This window comes from Euprymna scolopes, chromosome 36, assembly GCF_053919585.1.
Source record: "Euprymna scolopes isolate OS-2025 chromosome 36, ASM5391958v1, whole genome shotgun sequence".
In the NCBI taxonomy this organism is placed as follows: Eukaryota; Metazoa; Mollusca; class Cephalopoda; order Sepiida; family Sepiolidae; genus Euprymna; species Euprymna scolopes.
The window spans coordinates 56,951,217-56,973,716 of NC_136517.1; the positions used below are offsets into that span (position 1 = coordinate 56,951,217).

At 36.7% G+C, this 22,500-nt stretch overlaps 2 protein-coding genes and 1 long non-coding RNA gene across 4 annotated transcripts in view; 1 reads left to right on the forward strand and 2 right to left on the reverse strand.

Moving 5' to 3' along the window:
* Nucleotides 1–1,373, reverse strand: part of LOC145260521 (uncharacterized) — an 11,931-nt gene extending 10,558 nt beyond the window's left edge. Inside the window, exon 1 of the long non-coding RNA XR_013864308.1 lies at nucleotides 1,197–1,373. This is a non-coding gene — a long non-coding RNA (uncharacterized LOC145260521). The remainder of the gene's footprint in view (nucleotides 1–1,196) is intronic.
* Nucleotides 1–22,500, forward strand: part of LOC145260517 (lysosomal proton-coupled steroid conjugate and bile acid symporter SLC46A3-like) — a 147,801-nt gene that overhangs the window by 39,761 nt on the left and 85,540 nt on the right. The window lies entirely within an intron of this gene.
* The window catches only part of LOC145260519 (uncharacterized), a 40,260-nt gene continuing 25,686 nt past the window's right edge, over nucleotides 7,927–22,500 (reverse strand). Inside the window, exon 2 of the mRNA XM_080118655.1 lies at nucleotides 7,927–9,004. Coding sequence (XP_079974781.1) covers nucleotides 8,093–9,004 — 912 coding nt within the window. The 3' untranslated portion in view covers nucleotides 7,927–8,092. The remainder of the gene's footprint in view (nucleotides 9,005–22,500) is intronic.

The window sequence follows — 22,500 nt, forward strand, 5'->3', positions numbered from 1 at the left end:
TTTTCAAGTTTCCCATACGCTAAGAAGACGCGCAAAAGACATGGAAAATTTGCCAATATAAAATGTAAGTGTATTTTTTTAAAACCTATTTTAAAGATATTTCTTGTTTCGTATTTCTTGAATTGAAAATTAATTACTGACATATTTTTCATTTTTGTTTCATATTTAAACTTTTAATTTAATGCAGTGCGAAAGTTCCAATTGATTCCTTTGTAAAAGTTAAATTCATTCTTTTACTATGTAGAAGAGTTACTTATTTCACCTTTGGTAACATTTATTCGTTTTGTATTAATTTTTTTCTCCTTTTTTGCTTTCTTAGTCTGGACAATCATCCACCAGGCGAGAAGAAATAAACAAAAAATAAATTTCAAAATTTAGAGTGGGGGGTCATTTTCACATGTAAATTTAATGTAAAATAAACCTCCATATTGAAGGTATTCTAGCGTTTTAGGGCAGTTAAGCAAAAAGTGATTTTCTTGAAATATTATTGTTATTTTTCTATGGAAAATTTGTCTTTTTCTGGAATTGAATTTTTTTAATTAAAAATTATTATTATTATTAGAATTATTTTCAAAATTGGAAACTTCAGTGTCCACAATACAAATTGTACTAGATTCTTAGTTTTTTTTTTCATTTCATCGTTTTGTTTTGATAATTATGCAAAGAAAGGACGATGAAATTCAATTTTTACGGTATCTTTTGTTTATTAAAATGTTATGTGAAACTACAGTCTAGTTGGAACAAAAAAATTCTTAGTTGTTTCATTTCATTATTATTTTCATAGCAAGTACAGAGTAGTTAACAATTAAAACACGTTTATTATTAGTTGTTATCAGCAGTCGAGTTGTTGTTGTATGTTATCTTGCTCGGCTGTCCTCGGCGAAATTAGCGAGGCAATGCCTCTGCCTCGCTAATTTCGTTTCACTAAAATTTGTGTTCCATTCCATTTTTTACATCCGTTCGCGGCCGCCATCTTCCGTACGACTTTAGTCAAGATTGCCCATTCCTTGTATTTTCCTATAATATTTTATTAAATAAGGAAATACTTTGAAAAGTATTTAATTATTATTTTAATTATTTTTATTTATTTATTTTTTACAATTTACAATACACAGATATTCGAAAAGTGGTAAAAAAAATAAAATATACAACAAATAAATGTTACTATTAGCTATAAAAGTTACTTTACAACCTACCTGAATCATTTATTGGTGTTTTAAAGTAGTTTTAGACGCTCTTTATTTCATTTCAAATATTAACTTTTTATGAGTCTTACGAATTCAAGATGGCTAAAAATGCCCCCTCCTCTTCTTCTTCGTCAGAAAGAAACGAGGAGCCTCGTTTTCAAATTTGTTTTCGCACACATTTATGAAGACTGAATCTCGCAAAAATAGAAAATAAAATAATCAACAGAATGGAAAAGTGATCAAAAACAAATATATAACATTTAAAATAGAAAATAAAATGAAAGACTCGTTTCCTGTAAGTCCTTTTTTTGTGTGTGCGTGTGTGTGTGTGGGGGGGGAAGTGACGGATCTCTCTCTCTCTCTGTCTCTCTCTGTCTCTCTGTCTCTCTCTGTCTCTCTCTTTCTCTCTCTCTTTATATATATATATATATATATATATATATATATATATATATATATATATATATATATATAAAGCTGAACGCCTGTGCCTGTGTCTGGTCACGAATAGGCTCCTATATGGTTGACTATTATAGAAAACCGATCACATATAATGATAGAAGATGTATCGAGACACAGGAATGGATATGTTTGATCTAGCATAATGATGATTCATTAAAATTGTGGGGTCTGCGTACGCGCCTGGTCCACAAAGTATGGAAATAAAAAATTTAAAAATTAAAAAAAACGTTTACAAGTGTTTTTGATATAGATGTACATAATAATACTTTGATAAGTATGTTTTAACTTAAATAGGGATGGTATAATAAAATTGTGAGGTCTGCGTTGCGCCTGGCCTCTGTTGAGGACTAGGATATATATATATATATATATATATATATATATATATATATATATATATATATATATATATATATATATATATATATCACAATCCCGTTACAAAAGAAAATAATGAAACGAATGGAATGAAGGAAACAAAAACTCAATTGCTGGATAAGATAAACGTGTCGTTTATTTACTGTTGAAAGAATGAATGTTTTAGATATAACACGTGTTCATGTCCGCGCGGGTGTAACCATCGTTTGTTGTGGGACTGGTAGTATAGAAGGATAAAGGAAATGTGTGTTCATCTCACGTTCGGGTCACTATCGTTTGTTCACGCGTGGGAAGAGAAGTGAGTAATGTAGTGTAAAATGGGAATGATAGTCCATCGTGTAGAAAAAGAAAAAGATAGAGGGTTGAGATCAGTTAAACTGCGTGCCATGTTAGCAGTCAGCTACGTGAAGGTATTCTCAGGGACAAGTTGTATATATATAGAGAGAAAGAGTGAGAATGTCAATCCAGTTCATGGAGAGAGAGAAAGCATATAAGGTGTACGTACTGTTTGTTAGCTTTTTGTCCCACATAGTAGCAAGTGGTGTAAGGCACGTGCGTGCGTGCGCCTGCTGAAAAGGCACGCTGTCGGTCCGTAGACCGCCCAGCTCGGAAGCTGGTCTGAAAAAAGGGTTGGAAACTGCTTGTCTCTTGCTTTTATAGTTGTTTCCAGTGGTCTTTTGCGCATGTGTGGATTTCCTTTGAAAAGGGAAGTGATGTTGTCCATGTGTGCGTACGTGTGCGTGTATGTGAGTACATGTGTGTACGTTAGCGTGCGTGTGTATACATGTGAATGTGAGTGTATATATGCGAACGTGAATATATGCACATGTGTGGACGTGCGCGCGTATGTTTGTGTGCGCGTATGTATATGACAAGTAATATGGCTTGAAATGTGAACGCTTGCTTTTGTGTGAGACTAGAAAAGGCTCGCGCACCCCCATAGAATGGAAATAGGCACAAACTTTAATAAAGACTTTTCATATCTATCTGCATAAGTATACTTTGATAATTATGTTTCAGTTTGAAGAAATATGGTATAATAAAATTATGAGGTGTTCGTTCGCACCTGACCGCCATAGAATGGAAATATGTCACAAAGTTTAACAAGGTTTTTTAATATAGATCCACAGAATATTGTGATAAGTGTTTCAAATTTTGGGGTCTATCTATTTAATTTTTACTTTCATCATATTTTGCTTTGGTTTTTATACCCCCAAATTCGAAGCTATCTCTTTACAACCCTTCTTTTTCATAACATATCATACTTTCATAAATCAGAGTCCATTTTCTGTACGCTGTTTTTGAACCCAGTCAACGACGGGTACTTTTGCTATAATATATATATATATATATATATAGGGATAGGTATCTAAAAAAACTGATTTTTTGGAAGGGGGATATCTTACCTTTTGTGGTACTAGTACGGAGCAACACAAGAAGGTGCTTATGCAGAGAAATACTGCGTTATTTTTTAAAATAGTATTTTTAATTTTTTCAGATATATTTGCGTGAATTTTCAAAGAAGGTACCGTAATGAACAGAATGAAGAAGAGTGGCGTGGCATTCCGTAAAAAGCGAAAAACAAAAGAAGAGGATGCAAAAAAGAATAAAGGTGGGTTGTTGAAATTCATCAAAAAGATTTCTACGGCTGAAATGGTGGAAATGAAAGGCAACATTCATGCTGAGACTGAAGAAAAAGTTGATTTTTTTTTTTTTTTTTTTTACAAAGGAGTCACCACTTATCAAGGCCCGGAGGCCACTCGAGGATAAGGGTTAATGGGTTTATATAAGTAGTGGAAATTTTGTAAATAAGATTACTTAGGGGGATGGTTCAAGAAATTGTTTACGTTGGACTTGAAGACAATCAAATTGTTATCAGCTGAAAAGAAGGCAAACAGAAGAGAGTTCCACAGGTGTACAGTTCTAAGAAAGATATTGCTAACGCTGATACTTTTACTTTAGAAATTGACATTGACAGCGTTGATACATCAAAAACTGGGTTCGGGATATGACCTTAAACTATATCCGATGGTGAGGCCCCAGTTTGCAGGCTTTGAGGAGTGTGGAGCCACCCCTTAATCGCCATTGCTCGCAGGTCCACTCCGACCCAGAGTTGTAGTACCTGTTAGGGTCCCAACTATGGGTTAAATAGAAACCGACTTGAAAAAAAAAACAAATATATTCTGTTAAAAAAAATTTCTTCCGAATCACTGGATTCGGCATTAAATAACCTGAAAAGGGTTGATATGGCATAAAACAAAAACAGCCAACCATCAAAAACTGATGATGATGTATGTGATGTTGAATTGGAAAGGCAATCACTGGTTGGCATGAAAACATACACTGCAACCAATTTTACAGATGCTGGCCTGTTGCGATTAATCATAAAATTCATGCTATGCTTGTCTAGCAGGGCTCTGCTGCTGTGCAGCACCTTGATCATGAATTTAAGGAAGTAGCACGACCAGGAATGAAAACAAAAGGCGACATTAGAAAGCTAACAAAAATTGATTCTATCGGGTTTCGAGGAAACAGTGAGAAAATTTTTCAAACATGAATGGTGTATTCTGCTTCCAAAGAAGTCTTATTTTGCTTCTGCTGCAGACTGTTTTCAACTGGACTGTCGAGTTTTTCTGCTGATGTGGGTTTTATGAATTGGTGGAAATTAAATCCAAAAGTATATGAACATGAAGCTAACACATTTCATACTCAGGCGTTCCTTAACTGGAAGGAACCAGAGATCCGACTTGCTGAAAGAAAGGTAATTGACAAAGTAGAGCAAAATCTTATTGAGAAAGAAACTAAGAAGTGGCGGGAAATCCTAGGTTGATTGATAGACGTCACCAGGTTTCTCACCAAACAGAACCTGGCATTACGAGGTCACCGGGAAGAGATCCATGATGATGAAAGAGGTCAAGAAAACAAAAGGGAATTTATTAGAATTGGTAAATTTATTGGCCAAGTATGATCCTGTACTCCGTGAACATTTGGTGAAAGTTAACCTGGGAAAAAACATCACTATTTCTTCTCTGTCACCAGAAAATCAAAATGAATTTGTGAGCATTTTGGCAAAGCAGGTGAGAAAGAAAATCATCGATCAGATCAAGGAAAGCAAGTATTTTTGCATAATTTTTTATAGCACTGGGAAGAGAAAGAGATAGGGGAAGAAGGTTGCTGAGAAGATGAAAAAGTGACGTCAACAATCAAACTACAGATACGTTTCTGCTTCTTATCAATAACCCTTAAATCGGACATAGATTCACCAGCCCAAATATGACAACAGTACTCCATACATGGTCTCATAGTAAATGTATAGAGATGGAGAAAAGCCTCACGTGTGGTAAAATGTTTAGAGCGATAGAGAGAACCCATTTATGAGAAGCAGAAAGAGCAATGGATCTAATATATGAACTCCAAGAAAGATTTAAAAAAGTTTTTGGTAAACACCCCAAACTGGCACGTTTGTAGTTTAGCAAAAATAGTGATCAATAAAGTTACAGGCAATTACTAACACTTTTTCGTCCAACACATGCCAGCATACATAACGGATGTTAAAGCAAATACGATGATTATTTTTCTATATACTAATGGGTCGTTGTTTACCAAGACTAAAAGCTACTGGAGGATAAGAATTGATGAGTTTTTCAGTTGGATGATGAAACAGTAATATGAGAGTATTGCAAACGATCGAGGAAATGGCCAAAATTTAATTACTTAAAATAATGGCTCGACAAGTATTTTTTTAGAGAGGAAATCCCGTTGTAACGTTTATGATGATGTCCTCTATTTTCCTTTTGTTATTCCTAACTCAATACTAATAAAATTTTAGTATACTATATTTGGTGCTTGTGTAGATTGGTGATTTTTTAAACTAACATATTTCTATGTGAAAACATTATTACATACTTACGTGTCACGTCAAAAATTAATATAAATTCAAAAAATTATGAAAAATGATACGCTAGATGTATTCTTATCAAAAAAAAAAAATCATTCACAATTACGTTTTGATATAATCTGATTCAAAATGGCGGAACCTTATTTTAAGTCAAGGGAGATAAGTCAGTTTGTCATACTGAATTAAGTAATCAAATTCTACTTAATTTTCCATCACGACTGATCATTATGCTGTTTCCTCACCAACTACGTTACACTCATTAACCCCCATCTTTGAGTGGATTTCACTGGTGACTCTCTTGTAAAAAAAAAAAAAAAAAAAAAAGAAAAAAAAGATAACATACAAAGTTGAGAAGTCAATAATACAAACATTTAATTCAGTTCAGACTCCTGAAAGTTTAAAGGTCCGACTTTCCTATCGTCCAAGAAATCTCTTTCTTCCACAAACATCTGACACTCATTGACTCTTATTTTCAAGTGGTCTTCAGGCTTTGATAAGTAGTGATTATGATGATGATGATCATCATAATCATCATCATCAGGATGGGCTCCTTGCTCGGACCAATGTTACTCTTCCTCTCCAGAGTTTCCTGTCTTCCGTCAGCTGCTTCAGATCTTCAGGTTCACGGCGTCGTGTGCTATTTGCTGGATGTACGTCAGCCTTTGCTTGCACGTCCGTGTGGTGGAGTTCATAGCAATACATCACTCGCCAATTCATGCTTGCTCCTCAGACAGTGACTGGCAAATCGTAGGCGTCTCTCCCTGGATAGCAACATAGTTTCCACAGAGAGAGATATCAAAATTCGCATCTAAAAAGCATGGGCTGCATTGGATGGGCTGCGTTCAGTATGGGCTTAAAGGCTAACTGACAAACTGAAAAGGCAGTTCTTCAGGGCAGTGGTAGAGTCTATGCTTGTTTACGGTGCTACAACCTGGACATTCACCAAAAGATTGGGAAAAAAAAACTATACAGCACTTACACCCGTATGCTACAGACAGTATTAAATATATGTTGGCAAAATCATCCCACGAAGCAGCAACTTTATGGTAACCTACTTGTCGTATCTAAACAGTGATACTCGTGTAAAAAAAAAAAAAAAAAAAGGCTCTGGTGCCAGTACGAATTTAAAAGGTGAATTTGCAATGCCAAAATTTACACAATCATGAATTAGCCTCAGATCTATCATCTACCATTACTTTATTCATGCAAATTAATTATTAACTAGCGGGACCTGTGGAAATTCCACAACAGATTCTTTCATATGTAATATATTAATGTTGGCATTCTGTGAATTTTCAGCATAAATGGAGACGCCCTGATATTATTGTAGCTCTTTTGTTAAAACTGCAAAAATATTTATCTAAGCTAGCAGGGACGCCTGGCATAGCCCGGTCATAAAGTACGCTTAAATATGATATTTTAATTCTTGCAGATTTCGTATATATTATTACAGTGTTAACGTTCTATCGATTTTTATATGTTATAAAGTTGCAATTTCAAAAATAAAAAATATATCCATATGACTTGGGTGCATCAGCTTGGACCGAAATTGAAATTAAAACTTATGAAAAAAAAAAAAAAAAAAAAAAAATATATATATATATATATATATATATATATATATATATATATATATATATATATATATATATATATTTTATTTATTTATTTTTTTTTCAACCACAAGTGGAGTATGCCGATTGTGACTGAAACTTGACTCAGTAGCCCAAGGAAACACATTAACACTATTTACATTTCGTACAGTGTTCCCAAAGAGGTTAGACGCCGATGGTTAGCCAAAAATAAATAAATAAATAAATATATATATATATATATATATATATATATATATATATATATATATATATATATATATATATATATATATACACACACACAGGGTGTCCATAAAGTCCGTGTGCACTTTAAAAAATTTGTAACTTTATTTGTATTTGCAATAGAAATAATCTGTAAAATGGATTCGAAAGAAATAAATTTATATTTTTGAAGCTTTTATTGAAATTTTATTTAACTTTCCACATGCCCTCCATCATTAGCAATACAAAGGGTAATACGATTTTGAAGTTCACGAAAAACATTTGCCAAATGATTTATAGTAATGCCTGAAATCACATTAGTTATTCTAGCTTTCAAATCTTCCAATGAACTAGGTTTGGTTGCATACACAATTGTTTTCACATGTCCCCATAAAAAAATCTAATAGAGTCAAATCTGGCGAACGTGGAGGCCAATGAAATAGTCCACCCCTTCCGATCCATCTGTTAGGAAATTCCTGATTTAGAAACTGTCTAACACGCCGAGCAAAGTGACAAGGAGCTCCATCTTGTTGAAACACTGTATCATCTTTCAAGTTTAATTGTTTAAGTTGCGGGATAAAGTAATTTTGCAACATATCTAAGTAGCTGTCATTGTTAATAACACGATCTTCAAAAAAATGTGGCCCTATGATTCGATTTATTCCCAAAGCACACCACACATTAACTTTAAGAGAGTCCCTTTCATGTTCAACAGTTTCATTTGGGTTTTCAGTTCCCCAAATTCGGCAATTATCCCTGTTGACCTTGCCACTAATGTGAAATGTTGCTTCATCAGAAAACAGTAAATTACTCACAAATGCATCATCATTGCAAAGTTTTTCATTGAACTGGTGACAGAAAGTTAGCCGTGCATAATAACCCTCTTCTAACAACTGTTGATGTAATTGAATTTTGTAAGCTTTCATATGAAGTTTTGCCCGCAGAATCTTATGCACAGTAGACTTTGGCAGCAGCCCGAGCTCCAATGATGCCCGTCTTACAGACTTTCTTGGACTTGGAGTAAAGGATTCTTCTATGGAAGCAACACTTTCGTCACTGACACATGGCCTTCCAGACCGTGGTTTATCATAGGCAGTCTCTTTAAATTTTTTCATCCATTTAACAATGGTGTTCCTATGAGGCGCTTTTTTATTGTATTCAATTCTAAACTTTCTTTGTACAGCAATAGTAGATTTCAATTCAGCCAACCAAAGGACACAGTTTACTTTTTCCTCAATTGAAGCCATGCGATCAAATTGATTCTGAAAAACAAAACAAAATATTTTTTATTTATATAAAAATTGTTACGAATTTTGTGGTGAAAAATTAATCAATAACTATACTTAAAACTAGATACATGAAACTTTATAACATTTTTTACAGATTATTTCTATCGCAAATATAAATAAAGTTATAAATTTTTTAAAGTGCACACGAACTTTATGGACACCTTGTATACATATATATATATATATATATATATATATATATATATATATATATATATATATATATATATATATATTGTTGTGGTAGTGTTTCCCACACTGCGCACCTTCTGCTACAAAAATTTCACACGTAGGCACTCCTTTGTGGGCATCCATAGTCTGTCAAAGACTGAAGGAGCCTGTTGTATCTAGCCGTACTGCTTAGCTGTGAAACAGTGAAACGGTACTGTATGTGGATGACTATAATGCTCCTCATCTTGAGTTGAGCATATTGAGAAGTTATACATGAATTACCATTAGCGTATAAGCGATGCTCTTTGTGTAAACAAATCAAGCTTAGGTAGTTCGGACGATGTCAAAACATTGTTAAACTCATGACTCGCTCAGCAGCCGCTAATAGTGTATTAGTTAGGAACCTTGGTTGTCGTAGAGTCGGGGTTCAATCTGGGCTTGAGGTAGTTGCTTGTCTAGTCACACTGATGAGCTGTGAAACAGCGAAACAGTACTGTATGTGGATGACTATATATATATAATAGTGTTGGGCCGATTAATCGGAATGGGGATCGGGAATTGGAAAAATTCACAAATTTGGGAGTATCAGAATTGGTATCGGAATCGAAAGAATTGGTGCCTATTTTCTGATGCCAAAACGATTTTTTAATTGCTTTTTTTATTTATTTAATTTTATTTAAAGCAAAATCTTCCATTGCTGGTAATAATGATAAAATAATAAATATTTATTGATTTTAAATTACCAGTAAAGCTAAAATCGATAGATAATCATCCACAAGTGTAATTTTACATTTAGGAAAATATCTGCATATTTAACATGTGTTTTTTTTTTTTTTTTACAGAAATCTGGGAAAATAACAACTGTATACTTAAATATTTAGAAATTTATAAAGAATCAGAATCGGTAATTTAATACGGAATTGGTAATTGTATTGGAACCGATAAAAATATTGGAATCGTCCCATCACTAATATATATATATATATATATATATATATATATATATATATATATATTAGTGATGGGACGATTCCAATATTTTTATATAAAAATATTGGAATCATCCCATCACTAATATATATATATATATATATATATATATATATATATATATATATATATATATATATATTAGTGATGGGACGATTCCAATATTTTTATCGGTTCCAATACAATTACCAATTCCGTATTAATTATTAATATATATATTATGTGTGTGTGTGTGTATGTATATATATATATATATATATATATATATATATATATATATATATATATATATGTGTGTGTGTGTGTATGTATATATATGTGTGTGTGTATGTGTGTGCGTGTATATATATATATATATATTCCCCATTATTTGTATCCCTTTCTTTACCTAATATCTGTACTTGCCTTGAGATGGCCATTAACTTCATAATTTTCTATATCAACATTAGCTATTCTCATTTGATCATACGTTCAAATTTTCTATTTGGTATTTAATCCTTAGGCTGATTAAAAGACTTTATTTCAATAAAAATTTGTAGCATTTTGGAAACGATCGTACATAGATTGGTTGCTATTTTCATTATATATATATATATATATATATATATATATATATATATATATATATATATATATATATGAATGATAACAGTAATAGAAATAGTACTCCAACGAAATAGAGAGATTAAAAAGAGGAACAAAAAGTTATGTATTCATCAACGTTTCGTCTTTATTGCGGGGCTTCCTCTGGATGTGTTCATCAACGTTTAATCTTTATTGCGAGACTTCCTCTGGATGATTCATCCAGAGGAAGTCTCGTGATAAAAACGAAACGTTGATGAACACATAACTATGTTTGTTCCTTTTTATCTCTCTCTCTCTCTCTGTATATATATATATATATATATATATATATATATATATATATATATATATATGTATATATGTAAAGGTATGTCTATCTATCTATACATACATACATACATGATGATTGCAATGTCTTGTCAGACGAGTGCCACTCCCTCAGACACTTTAAGTCCATGAGCCCAAAAATGACTTTCATCGCCACAGGTCCATTTTAATAGACAAATGTCTGAGGGAGTATCTATACACAGATGATGTTACAGAGTCTTAGCTTTGTACGACAGCTAAGTCTCAGTTCAAAATGTTGAGATCCAGCAACAAGCAAGAGCAAGATAGCCAGCAACAAGTTAAACTGCAGCTTAATGCGGTACTGGTCTCCCACTTCATGGTTTTTTAAATCAGAGATTTACTTCTCCTAGAAAGGTTGCCTTCACCACGGCTTACAGGAGCCCTCTCCACCCCAACACACATATACATACACACAAACACACACGGTGCTAGTTGGCCGTTGACCCCGAAAAAAGGTTCATTCACCCTTTGGAAGGTCTTGTTTTTAATCCTTCGGGGAGACTAGCCACCCTCCTCACCAAACAAGTTTGGTGGGGGAACCAGTTTAGTCGCCGGTGACCAGACCATGAGGCAGGTAGTACTGGGTTACATGGTACCAGTAGCATATAACATGACCTGACACACATACATACATACATACATACATACAGTCATCTACAGAGATGTTTCGCTGTATCACAGCTCTTCAGTGTGGCTAAACTTAAAATTGCCTCAAGCTAAGATCGAAACTTAACTGCCTAGACGACTGTCAACGCTTTTAACCATAACGCTCTTTTGGCTGCTGCTAAATAGGTGAAATTACAATAGTCAACACTGTCTAAGCTTCATTTGAAGCCTTAAGCTTCATTTGTTTACATAAAGTTCATATTGCATTATACGATAGTGGAAGTTTGTTATTTCACTCAACAATATGTTTAACCCAAGAAAGGGAGCATTTTAAGCTAGACTTTTTTGCCAGTTACAAACAGGCGAATATTATAGGCCATTGACTTAGAATAAGTGCTTTATGCCAAATGAATATGGTTAAATTGGTGCTAATTTTTGTATTAAATTCCAACCCCTATTAATCCCTAACTGTGCATCGAACAGATACTATAACATTTAGTTCACTTCCCCTTTATAATAACAAAGGTCCATATAAAATTGCAACCAAATTGACTAGTAGTTTCCAAGAAAACTTCTGTGATAATCCCTATTAAACCAAATTAGTTCCTAGCTGGACATCGAATGGACACCATAATACTTACATCCTAACAGCTTATAATAGCAAAGTATGATGCAAAATTTTTACCAGATTTGCTCAGCAGTTTCCAAGAAAATGTGGAACTGACAGACAGACTAAGACACTACACATGCACGCACGCACGCACACATATAGTAGCTTCCTTCAGTCCTGATAGACTATGGATATCCATTGTAAAAGTGGAATTTTTGAGGCAAGAGTTGCACAATCTCCAACCACACCCTTGTTAGATACCAGTGGCAAGTATAAGTTCAGGACTACTGGAAACAATGCCAAGATAAGCGGAGAGCACCTAGAAGTCCTAAGTGGTCACCCATCTGATACTAGCCAGGCTCAACGTACTTAACTTCGGTGAGCTGACGAGAACCAGTGTGTCAACATGATTATGCTGCATATATATATATATATATATATATATATATATATATATATATAGTCATCCACATACAGTACTGTCTCGCTGTTTCACAGCTTATCAGTGTGGCTAGACAAGCAACTACCTCAAGCCAGGATCAAAACCCGATCGCCCAAACGACAGTCGGAGCTTCTAACTGTTGCACTATACGGCTGCTGCTATGCAAGCAGTGAATTAACAATGTGTGTATATATATATATATATATATATATATATATATGATAATGATGATGATAATTGCAACGTCTTGTCAGACGAGTGCCACTCCCTCAGACACTTAAAGTCCATGAGCCCAAAAATGACTTCCATCACCACAGGATTATTTTAATAGACAAATGCCTGAGGGAGTATCTATACACAGATGATGTTACAGAGTCTTAGCTTTGTGCGACAGCTAAGTCTCCCTCTCGGTTCAAAATGTTGAGATCCAGCAACAAGCAAGAGCAAGATAGCTAGCAACAAGTTAAACTGCAGACCAGCTTAATGGGAGTACTGGTCTCCTGCTTTATGGTTTTTTAAATTAGAGATTTGCCTCTCCTAGAAAGGTTGCCTTCACTACGGCTTACGGGAGCCCTCTCCACCCAAACACACACATACATACACACAAACACACACATACATACACACAAACACACACGGTCCTAGTTGGCCGTTGCCCCCGAAAAAGGGTTCATTCGCCCTTTGGAAGGTCTTGTTTTTAATCCTTAAGGGAGACTAGCCGCCCTCCTCACCAAACAAGTCTGGTGGAGGAACCAGTTTAGTCGCCGGTGACCCGACCATGAGGCAAGTAGTACTGGGTTACATGGTACCAGTAGCATATAACATGACCTGACACACACACACACGCATATATATATATATATATATATATATATATATATATATATATATATATATATATATATACATATATATATATATATAAATATATATATATATTTATATATATACATATATATACACACATATATAAATATATATACATATATATATATATACACCAACACATATATATTTATAAATATATGCATATACATATATATGCATATAAATATATACATATATATATATACACACACATATATTTATAGATATATGCATATACATATATATACATATATAAATATACATATATATATATACACATACACACACACACACACATATATATAAATTCAAACATGGCTGATTAAGAATAACGAACATGAAAAAATTCACACTTCACCTTTTTGTGAGTTAAACGCAAATTAATTGCTTATCTTTGTTTTTCTTCCTGTGTTGAGAGATGAAAGGTTGTTTTGTTGTTGTTTTTGTTGTTGTTGTTGTTGTTGTTGTTGTTGTTGCCCAGCATACCAAATCTGCTAACAAATTAATCATTCTTCCTTAATCTACCGAATCTTTCAGATTTTGATTAATTTTTTGCAAGCATCATCCTCATTTTCTTTAAAACAAAAAATTCAGGTATTGCTTAGTTATTGCACTGAGTTTTGTTTAAAAGAAAAGATTTTCGTTCTTCTAATTGTACCTATTTACTATGCCTCCCTACGGGACAGAGTTAGACACCAGGGTCGTTTTTTAACGTGGAGAAAAGGTACAAAAATAAAAATTGTTTCAGTCGTGAAGGATTTCTCCTCCACTGAAAGAGAACAAGAAATAGAAGTGCAGCATCTGAAGAACAGATGGTATTTATTTGCTCCCCCACCAAGCAAATTAGGCACAAGGTCGATTTTTAATGTGAGGAGTGAAGGGAGGGGGAAGGGAAAAAGGGGACCAGCTCCCGAGAGGTGGGAAATGGGAGCTGGTTAAAGGTCAGGCATGTGGGGTTGCCCCCACATCTGGTCTTTGCTAGTCATAGCTAGTCATAGCTTGCAGTATCTGCCGGAACAGATACTACACTCTGATCTTGACCAAAAGGCCAGACACTTCGTTCTTCTAATTGTAATTAACTGAACGTGTAACTTATCCCTCTCTTTCCAGCTAATTTACATAGTGTGTTCGTGCACACTGTAAACACATATGTAAATTAGATGGCAAAATAATAGGTGTCTTTACTTCTATGCTACCCATAAGAATACTATGAAATATATTGGTTTTAGTTGTGCAAGAAGAATGGCTTAAGTCGTAGTTCTCAGGAATATCTATGTATCTCATATAGAGATCAAATGTTAGTCTTCAGAAGAGGGCTAAAATTTGATCTCTATATAGGATGCATAGATATTTGATATTCCATTAAAGTTATCCTTTATCTCTCACACATTGAGTTAGTAAGGAAGTTGAGAACATAATTTTCCTCTCCCCAATTAATCATTTAAATATATTATTGTATACCTTTCTTGTGGTCTCTTGGCCCTACTGGATTCCAGGGCATGAATTTATCTACTCTAGTGGAGTATCCAGCTTCGTGCTGTTACTTGAGGTAACATCACTTGGAGAAGGTGCACCATTCCTCTTAAAAGCTGGTGTTGGTTAACCATACTGAGTAGATCTTATTTGGACTTTGAATACAAAATGTGATTTTGAATATTTAGTCAGGGTTTATTTGTAGGGAAGAGTATCCGCATGCCAGGTTGTTCTGACAAACCCCATACAAAGTGACCTTAAACACCCGAGGATGGTGTCTAGTAGGCATTCAATTCTCTCCAGGAATAAGGAAAATTAAAATTAAAAATAAAATTTAATAAATTAATAATGAAATTAAAATTAATAATAAATTGATTAAAAATAAAAAAATAAACTTTGTGCTAGAAGCACAAATGAATAATAAAAAAAAAAAACGAAGGTAAAAACACGTCCCTCCACATAATTTCAAAAGTTTTTGCCAAATTAAAATTTGCCATTAAAATGTGTTATACTATAGATTTCTTGTGGTCTCTTGGTCTTACTGGATTTCAGGAAAAGAATTCCCTTTGTCTGGTGGAGTATCTAACTTTATGCTATTACTTGAGATAACTTGGAGAAGGTGCACCATTCTTTGTAAAAGCTAGTGTTGGTTAGCCATAAGAGTATCCGCATGCCAGGTTGTCCTGACAAACCCCATAAAAAGAGACTTTAAACACTCAAGGATGGTGTCAAGTTCTTTTCAGCATTTCAAGTTTTCTCCAATAGGCATTCAAGCTTAATTCTTTTTTTTTTTTTTTTTTTCTTCATTTGAAGATTATAACGCTGGGTATGGGGCAGCTAAATCAGCTACCAACATTCCCTGCTTTTTATTGAAACCAACCGAGAACGCTTTTTAGTATCCTTGTTGTTCCCTTAAGTGCAATTGCCTGGATCTCTCTTGGTTCACCAGGAGTATTAGTTAGGTAGAACTTAACATATATGTCACAGCTTGTGAATTTTTAAATTAAATAAAAATGAAACAAATAGTGATAATGGTTGTGACCCAACATATCACAGGTTGTCTTGACTAACCACACTAAAGGGATGTGATACAGCGAAATAGTTTATCTGTGGATGACTCATATATGCTCCCTTTCTTGGGTTGAACATACTGGTAAGTGAAATAACAGACTGCCACTAGCGTATAAATGACACGATTTTGTGTAAAAAAATGTGGCTTCCGGTGTTTGAAAATGTTTATCATTTGTAATTTCACTTTCGTTCCTATTTTGAAGATAAATAAATAATTGTTATAATTCTTTTTTCTATCCTTTGCAAATGATTCAAATTTTAGTATGTTATTATGGATGATAACGAATATCGGTTGTCAAAATTTCAGCTTTTCACAGTTGTTATTTCTAACAAATATTAGGTTTTAAAATTTTGTCCTTTAGTTTTGAACGCTACTCTGTGTGTGTGTGTGTGTGTGTGTGTGTGTGTGTGTGTGTGTATATATATATATATATATATATATATATATATATATATATATATATATATAAATGAAACCTTGTCTGTGGGTGTGAGTTTGTTCCTTATAGACTCCAAAAGGGCTGAACAGATTTTCTTTAAAATTTAAAGAACTTTAGTGTATAAATCTGGGGTGCTCTTAGTTAAATTTTGTCTCAGAATACCCCGATAATTACCGATAATCAATAATTTAAACCGTTATTTTAATTTATTTATCATCAGTAAAGCCATTTTTTTCGCGTCGTCACTTAGCAACAACGATATAATAATGGGCCGTGAAAATTCTTCAGTGGGTAAGTTGATAGCGTATTTTTTTTTAATTTTTTATTTATTTATTTATTTTATTTTATTTTTTTTGCATGACGTGGTCTGTAGGTTGAAGCCCCGCACGTAAATTTCTTAATGTTTTTTTTTTTCGTTAACGGGAAAGAAGTTTATATAAAACTAGCGAGGGGTACCCGGCGTTGCCCGGGTGTTTGGAGGTGTGTGGGGGGGGGGGTAAAAAAAAGGTAAGTATGAAGATCGAACCCGAACCGTTGAGGCAAAGTTGTAAATTAAAGTGTGAAAAAAAAAAAAAAAAAACGTGCGATGTTAACGATTGCCCCAACGCGAGATGCTAACGGAAACACGTTTAAATTTATTTAATTACTTGGATTTAGCAGGTGCCCGTTTTAATGAGTTAATGAGGTCAAGTTTGACTGCGGGATAGTATTTATTTACTGCTGAATGCTCCCCCCCCTCCAAGATTTATAGGAAAAAGGCTAACCCACATGGGGCGAGCGACAAATTGCGACAAATATTGAATATTTATCTTCCCGAAATCGACCAAATTAAATAGAAAGTCGAGATTCGTTGTTAACTATGAGATATTACGATTTATATGCGATATAAAAAGTTTTAAAAAGTTGTGAAGCGAGCGACCGCTTCTCTGAAAAAAGCCTTTTGTAGACACACAGAAAAGGCGAACACACATTTTCGCTTTTATATTTATAGATAATTTTATAAAAGAAACAGTAGGTTCTCTAGAGTGCAATGTAAAATAACATATTTTGGACTAAGTTACTGCATGGAGGCATGTGAAGCTTCCTCTCGGGCGATTTCACAGATTTCGATGACAATAAATATATAGGAGTGTGAAATATTCGTTGATCATCATTCAATCCCGGGCAACGTCGGGTCTCCCTGCTAGTATATATTAAAAAAAACTTATGGGTATATAATTTTATAAAACATTTGAATAATACTAGGTGCAGTACCATTAGTATTAATTGTTGAGATTTTTTGGTTTTTTCTTCTATAGTTTCAACATATATTAATTATTAAAGAAGAAAAAGTGTAATATCAAACAGAAACTAAAATACACTTCTAAACTATCCTTTTCTCTTTAATTCAATGTTTAAAAAACACAAATTAGACAAAAGGCGGTAAATAAGGGGTGTGGGTAGAAAAAAACTAATAAGACGTCTTTCGGTCAACACTTTTCAAAATGAACGTCAGCAACGGTTGGGGGTGGGCAACATGCGTTTAAAAACGTGGTCAAAAGACGATAAATTACTAACGAGGAGAGAAAGAAAAAGATAGTACAGGGAAAAGGGGAAAAGGAAAAATTTCATCCATAAGGTTCAAATTATGGCTGTGTTCCTTTTGTTTACACAGAGACAGTTGACAGATTAATAGACACCACCTCGAGAATTTTTAAGTGGATTTTTGAGCCTGCTCTGTGTAAGATAGAGAAAGTTCCATTCGTGTACCTACCAGTGCAGATTTGGCACTGCAATAAATGTTATGAGCCTGTACACGCCGAATGTTGGCCATTTTTTTGTGCCAATGTATCAAAGGGGGAAAGTTGAGAAATTCTAACCCCCAAGTACCGAATGGTATGCTCCACGTAGTCAGCATCGCACTGATCGTTAAAACAATAAACCACATATTTTGTATTGAGTGCTAGGGATGCCATCCTTTCGAAAGGAGGGGAAAGCATTTCTCGTCCCAAACACAAAATAGCAACATGAAACAGCTGTAGAAATTTTATGTGAAAATTCCTGGCTTTTGACACTAATCCACAGGAGCTTCACATATATCTGACATTTTTGAGAGTCCACAAAAGTCCCGCCTTTAAACGCCAGGATTTTATCCCTTACATGTGTTTCAATTGTGTGTAAAAGTCAAAAAGATCTCAGTTATGCTTTGGAGTTCTGTGTAACGTGCATCCAGGAGATAAGCGCCCGCGTGTTTGCGTGTTGTGTGGGTACGTGGGAGAGACGGATGAGGGGAAAAAGACTTACCTCGAGACCAGCTCAGCGTTACCGACCAAAAATAGAAAAGAAAGACCAAGATGGCGACCGCCGTCTTTTGTAAAGTATAATGTCTCGCAAAGTCACACGAATTCTCGGAATATGCAAATTTAGCCGGCCTAGAACGACGATAAAAGCGGGTGAGGGGAAAGACGTGGGGGAGTGACGATTGAGTTGGCTGGGGAATCGTGTGGCTGTTGCTTCTTGTGCCGTGTTGAGGATATCTTACCGTGTTAAAGAGAGAGTCGGGCGCCATCTTGAATTTTTCCTTACACTTTTTCCTTACAAGCTATTCCGGCCATTTGGCCTCTAGGACTATGACCGAGTCGAAATTTGACTTAAAGCTCATACCCGAGTTTGACGGGTCCACGTCCATCGTCGACTGGGTTGAAAGGGTCGAGCTGACGTGCGACCTTTGTGAGGTGAAAAGGGTACACACTGTAATTCCCCTGAGATTGGCTGGGGGTGCCTTGAGTGTATATCAGCAACTCAGTGCTGCCGAAAAGGGAGATGTCACCACGATAGGAGGCGAGACCCAGACATGCTGTGGAGCTGGAACTGTCAAGATCTACACGGACACCGGTGCAGCCACTAAGATCAATGTGCTCGTGACCCAAGGAAATCTCCTGGGGTTTGACCTGTTGCTCGGATACGACGCCATCAAGGCGCTGGGGGGAGTCGCAATTCATCGGGATGGAAAGGTGCGATTTTTAGAGGCCCCAGTGTGTGCAGCGCTCCATATCGATCGGCCGGATTTTACAGTGGATTACGACTCGCGCAAAAGGGCCTGGATTGCATCTTGGAAGTGGACCGAGGGAATGGCACCGACTAAACTCAAGAATGGGGTTGCAGAGTACCCTATACCCAGTGAGGCCCAAGCAGAATACGAAAGGGAACTAAAGGCGTGGATCCAAGATGGCTGGTTAATCCCCTACCCTGAGGACAAGCTTGGGCCTCCGAAGGGTCTAATACCCTTGATGGCAGTAGTCCAGCATAACAAGTCGAAAGTACGGCCCGTGCTGGACTATAGGGAGCTTAACAAGCATATTGAAGCCTACACTGCGGATGCTGACGTATGCGCCAGTAAGTTGAGGGAATGGCGTCAGAAAGGCACTAATGTCTCAATATTGGATTTGCGAAAAGCCTATTTACAGGTGCGAGTTGATGAGACGTGGCCGTTCCAGACAGTTTGGTTCCAGGGGCAGAGGTACTGCCTTACACGCCTTGGCTTTGGCCTAAATGTGGCACCACAGATCATGAAGACTATTGTCAACACAGTATTGTTCCAAGAAAAGCCCATGAGAGACTCAACGTCAGCTTACATTGATGACGTATACGTCAATGAAGATGTACAGTCTGCGTCGTGTGTCAAAGAAAAGTTGGCTCAGTTTGGTCTGGAATGCAAGAATCCCGAACGTTTAAGGGAAGGAGCACGTGTATTGGGATTGGATGTTTATGAAGAAGATGGCACCCTACAATGGAGGTGTGGCAGTGAAATTCCAAGCATCCCCAACCTCGTTACAAGGCGGACCGTTTTTTCTTGGTGTGGAAAACTTGTTGGTCACTTACCGGTCTGTGGCTGGCTCCGCGCAGCTGTTGGTGTGATTAAACGCAGAGCAAATTTAACAACCACGGGTTGGGATGACATATCCGATGATGTCCTACTAACTCTGATGATTAAAGAGACACTGCAGAGAGTAAACAAGAAGGACCCTGCCTGTGGGCGGTGGTGTGTTAACGGAGACAACGTAGGTGTGTGGGTTGATGCCAGTTCTTTGGCGTTGGGAGTATCGTTGGAGCAAGGAGGAAACGTGTTCGAGGATGTGTGTTGGCTGTGGCCCGTAACAGATTCTCAGCATATCAACCTGGCAGAGCTGGACGCTGTTGTAAAGGGGGTAAATCTGGCCCTGCAGTGGCAGTCTAAGAAGTTGACCTTGTACACAGATTCTCTCTGTGTCTACCACTGGGTGTCTGACACACTTTCAGGACGGACACAAATCCGTACCAAGGCAGCAAGCGAAATGTTAATACGGAGAAGGCTAGACACGCTAAAAAACCTGGTATCTGAGTATGGGCTATTACTGAGCGTCACTCTGGTGCCATCACATTGTAATCGTGCTGACCAACTGACCCGTGTACCTCACAAATGGTATGAAGCCGCGAAGATGGGAATGGAGATTACTGCTCGATCTTGTGCAGTTGCAATCGACCCATGTCAAATACAAAAAATTCATGCACAGAGCGGACATCCGGGTATCAAGAGGACCCTTTATTTTGTGAGGCGTGCATACCCAGCAGTGACCAAGATGGATGTCAGACAGATCGTCAGAAATTGTGAGGCTTGCCAGTCTATTGATCCTGCACCAGAGCGATGGCAGAAGGGTCGCTTGGAAGTTGAGAGTGTGTGGCAGCGGCTGGCCATGGATATTACCCATTACAGTGGCAAGCCCTTTCTAACTCTCATTGATTGCGGGCCTACGAGATTTGCGGTGTGGCGGCAGATGACCAGACAGGATTCAGCAAATGTTGTTCGCCACCTATCATCCATTTTTTTTGAGCAAGGTGCGCCGGAAGAGCTCCTGACTGACAATGATGCAGCGTTTTGTAGCCAGCAAGTCCGGCAGTTGTTAGATGAGTGGGGCGTCCGACTACGGTTGCGATGTGCGCATGTGCCGTCAGGAAATGGCATTGCTGAAAGAAGCCATCGCAGCATCAAGAGAATTGCTGCCAGGAAGCGATGTACTATTGCGGAAGCAACATATTGGTACAACATTACGCCAAAGGACGGGACGTCCCCTTCAACCGCACCTGCGAATGCTATTTACACGTACTGAGTCGGAGTGAAGGGAATCAACACTACGCAGCCAACCGACAAGGGAACATATAACAGATATGAAGTGGGAGATCCAGTGTGGGTGCGGCCTCCAGGAAATCGGTGCACCGACAAGTTTAAGCGAGGACACATATCTGGAGTGATTAGCCAGCAGTCTGTTTTGGTCGATGGAACCCCACGACATGTGCGAGATCTTCGCCCAGCTACCGAGGTGCGTCATACAACTACAGAAGAAAGCAGTGAAGCGTCTAGCGATGAGCTGCCGATGCACGGATTCAGTGAGCCCTTTCCAGAGACTGATAGCGATACTTCATCTGATGAGGCGGAACCAGATCCAGAGCCCGAATCTGAAACAGTGAATGTACCTCTTCGCAGAAGCACACGCACTAAAAGGCCACCCCCCCAGTGCTCTCTATGTGATCATCAGATCAGGGGGGAGTGTAACGTGCATCCAGGAGATAAGCGCCCGCGTGTTTGCGTGTTGTGTGGGTACGTGGGAGAGACGGATGAGGGGAAAAAGACTTACCTCGAGACCAGCTCAGCGTTACCGACCAAAAATAGAAAAGAAAGACCAAGATGGCGACCGCCGTCTTTTGTAAAGTATGATGTCTCGCAAAGTCACACGAATTCTCGGAATATGCAAATTTAGCCGGCCTAGAACGACGATAAAAGCGGGTGAGGGGAAAGACGTGGGGGAGTGACGATTGAGTTGGCTGGGGAATCGTGTGGCTGTTGCTTCTT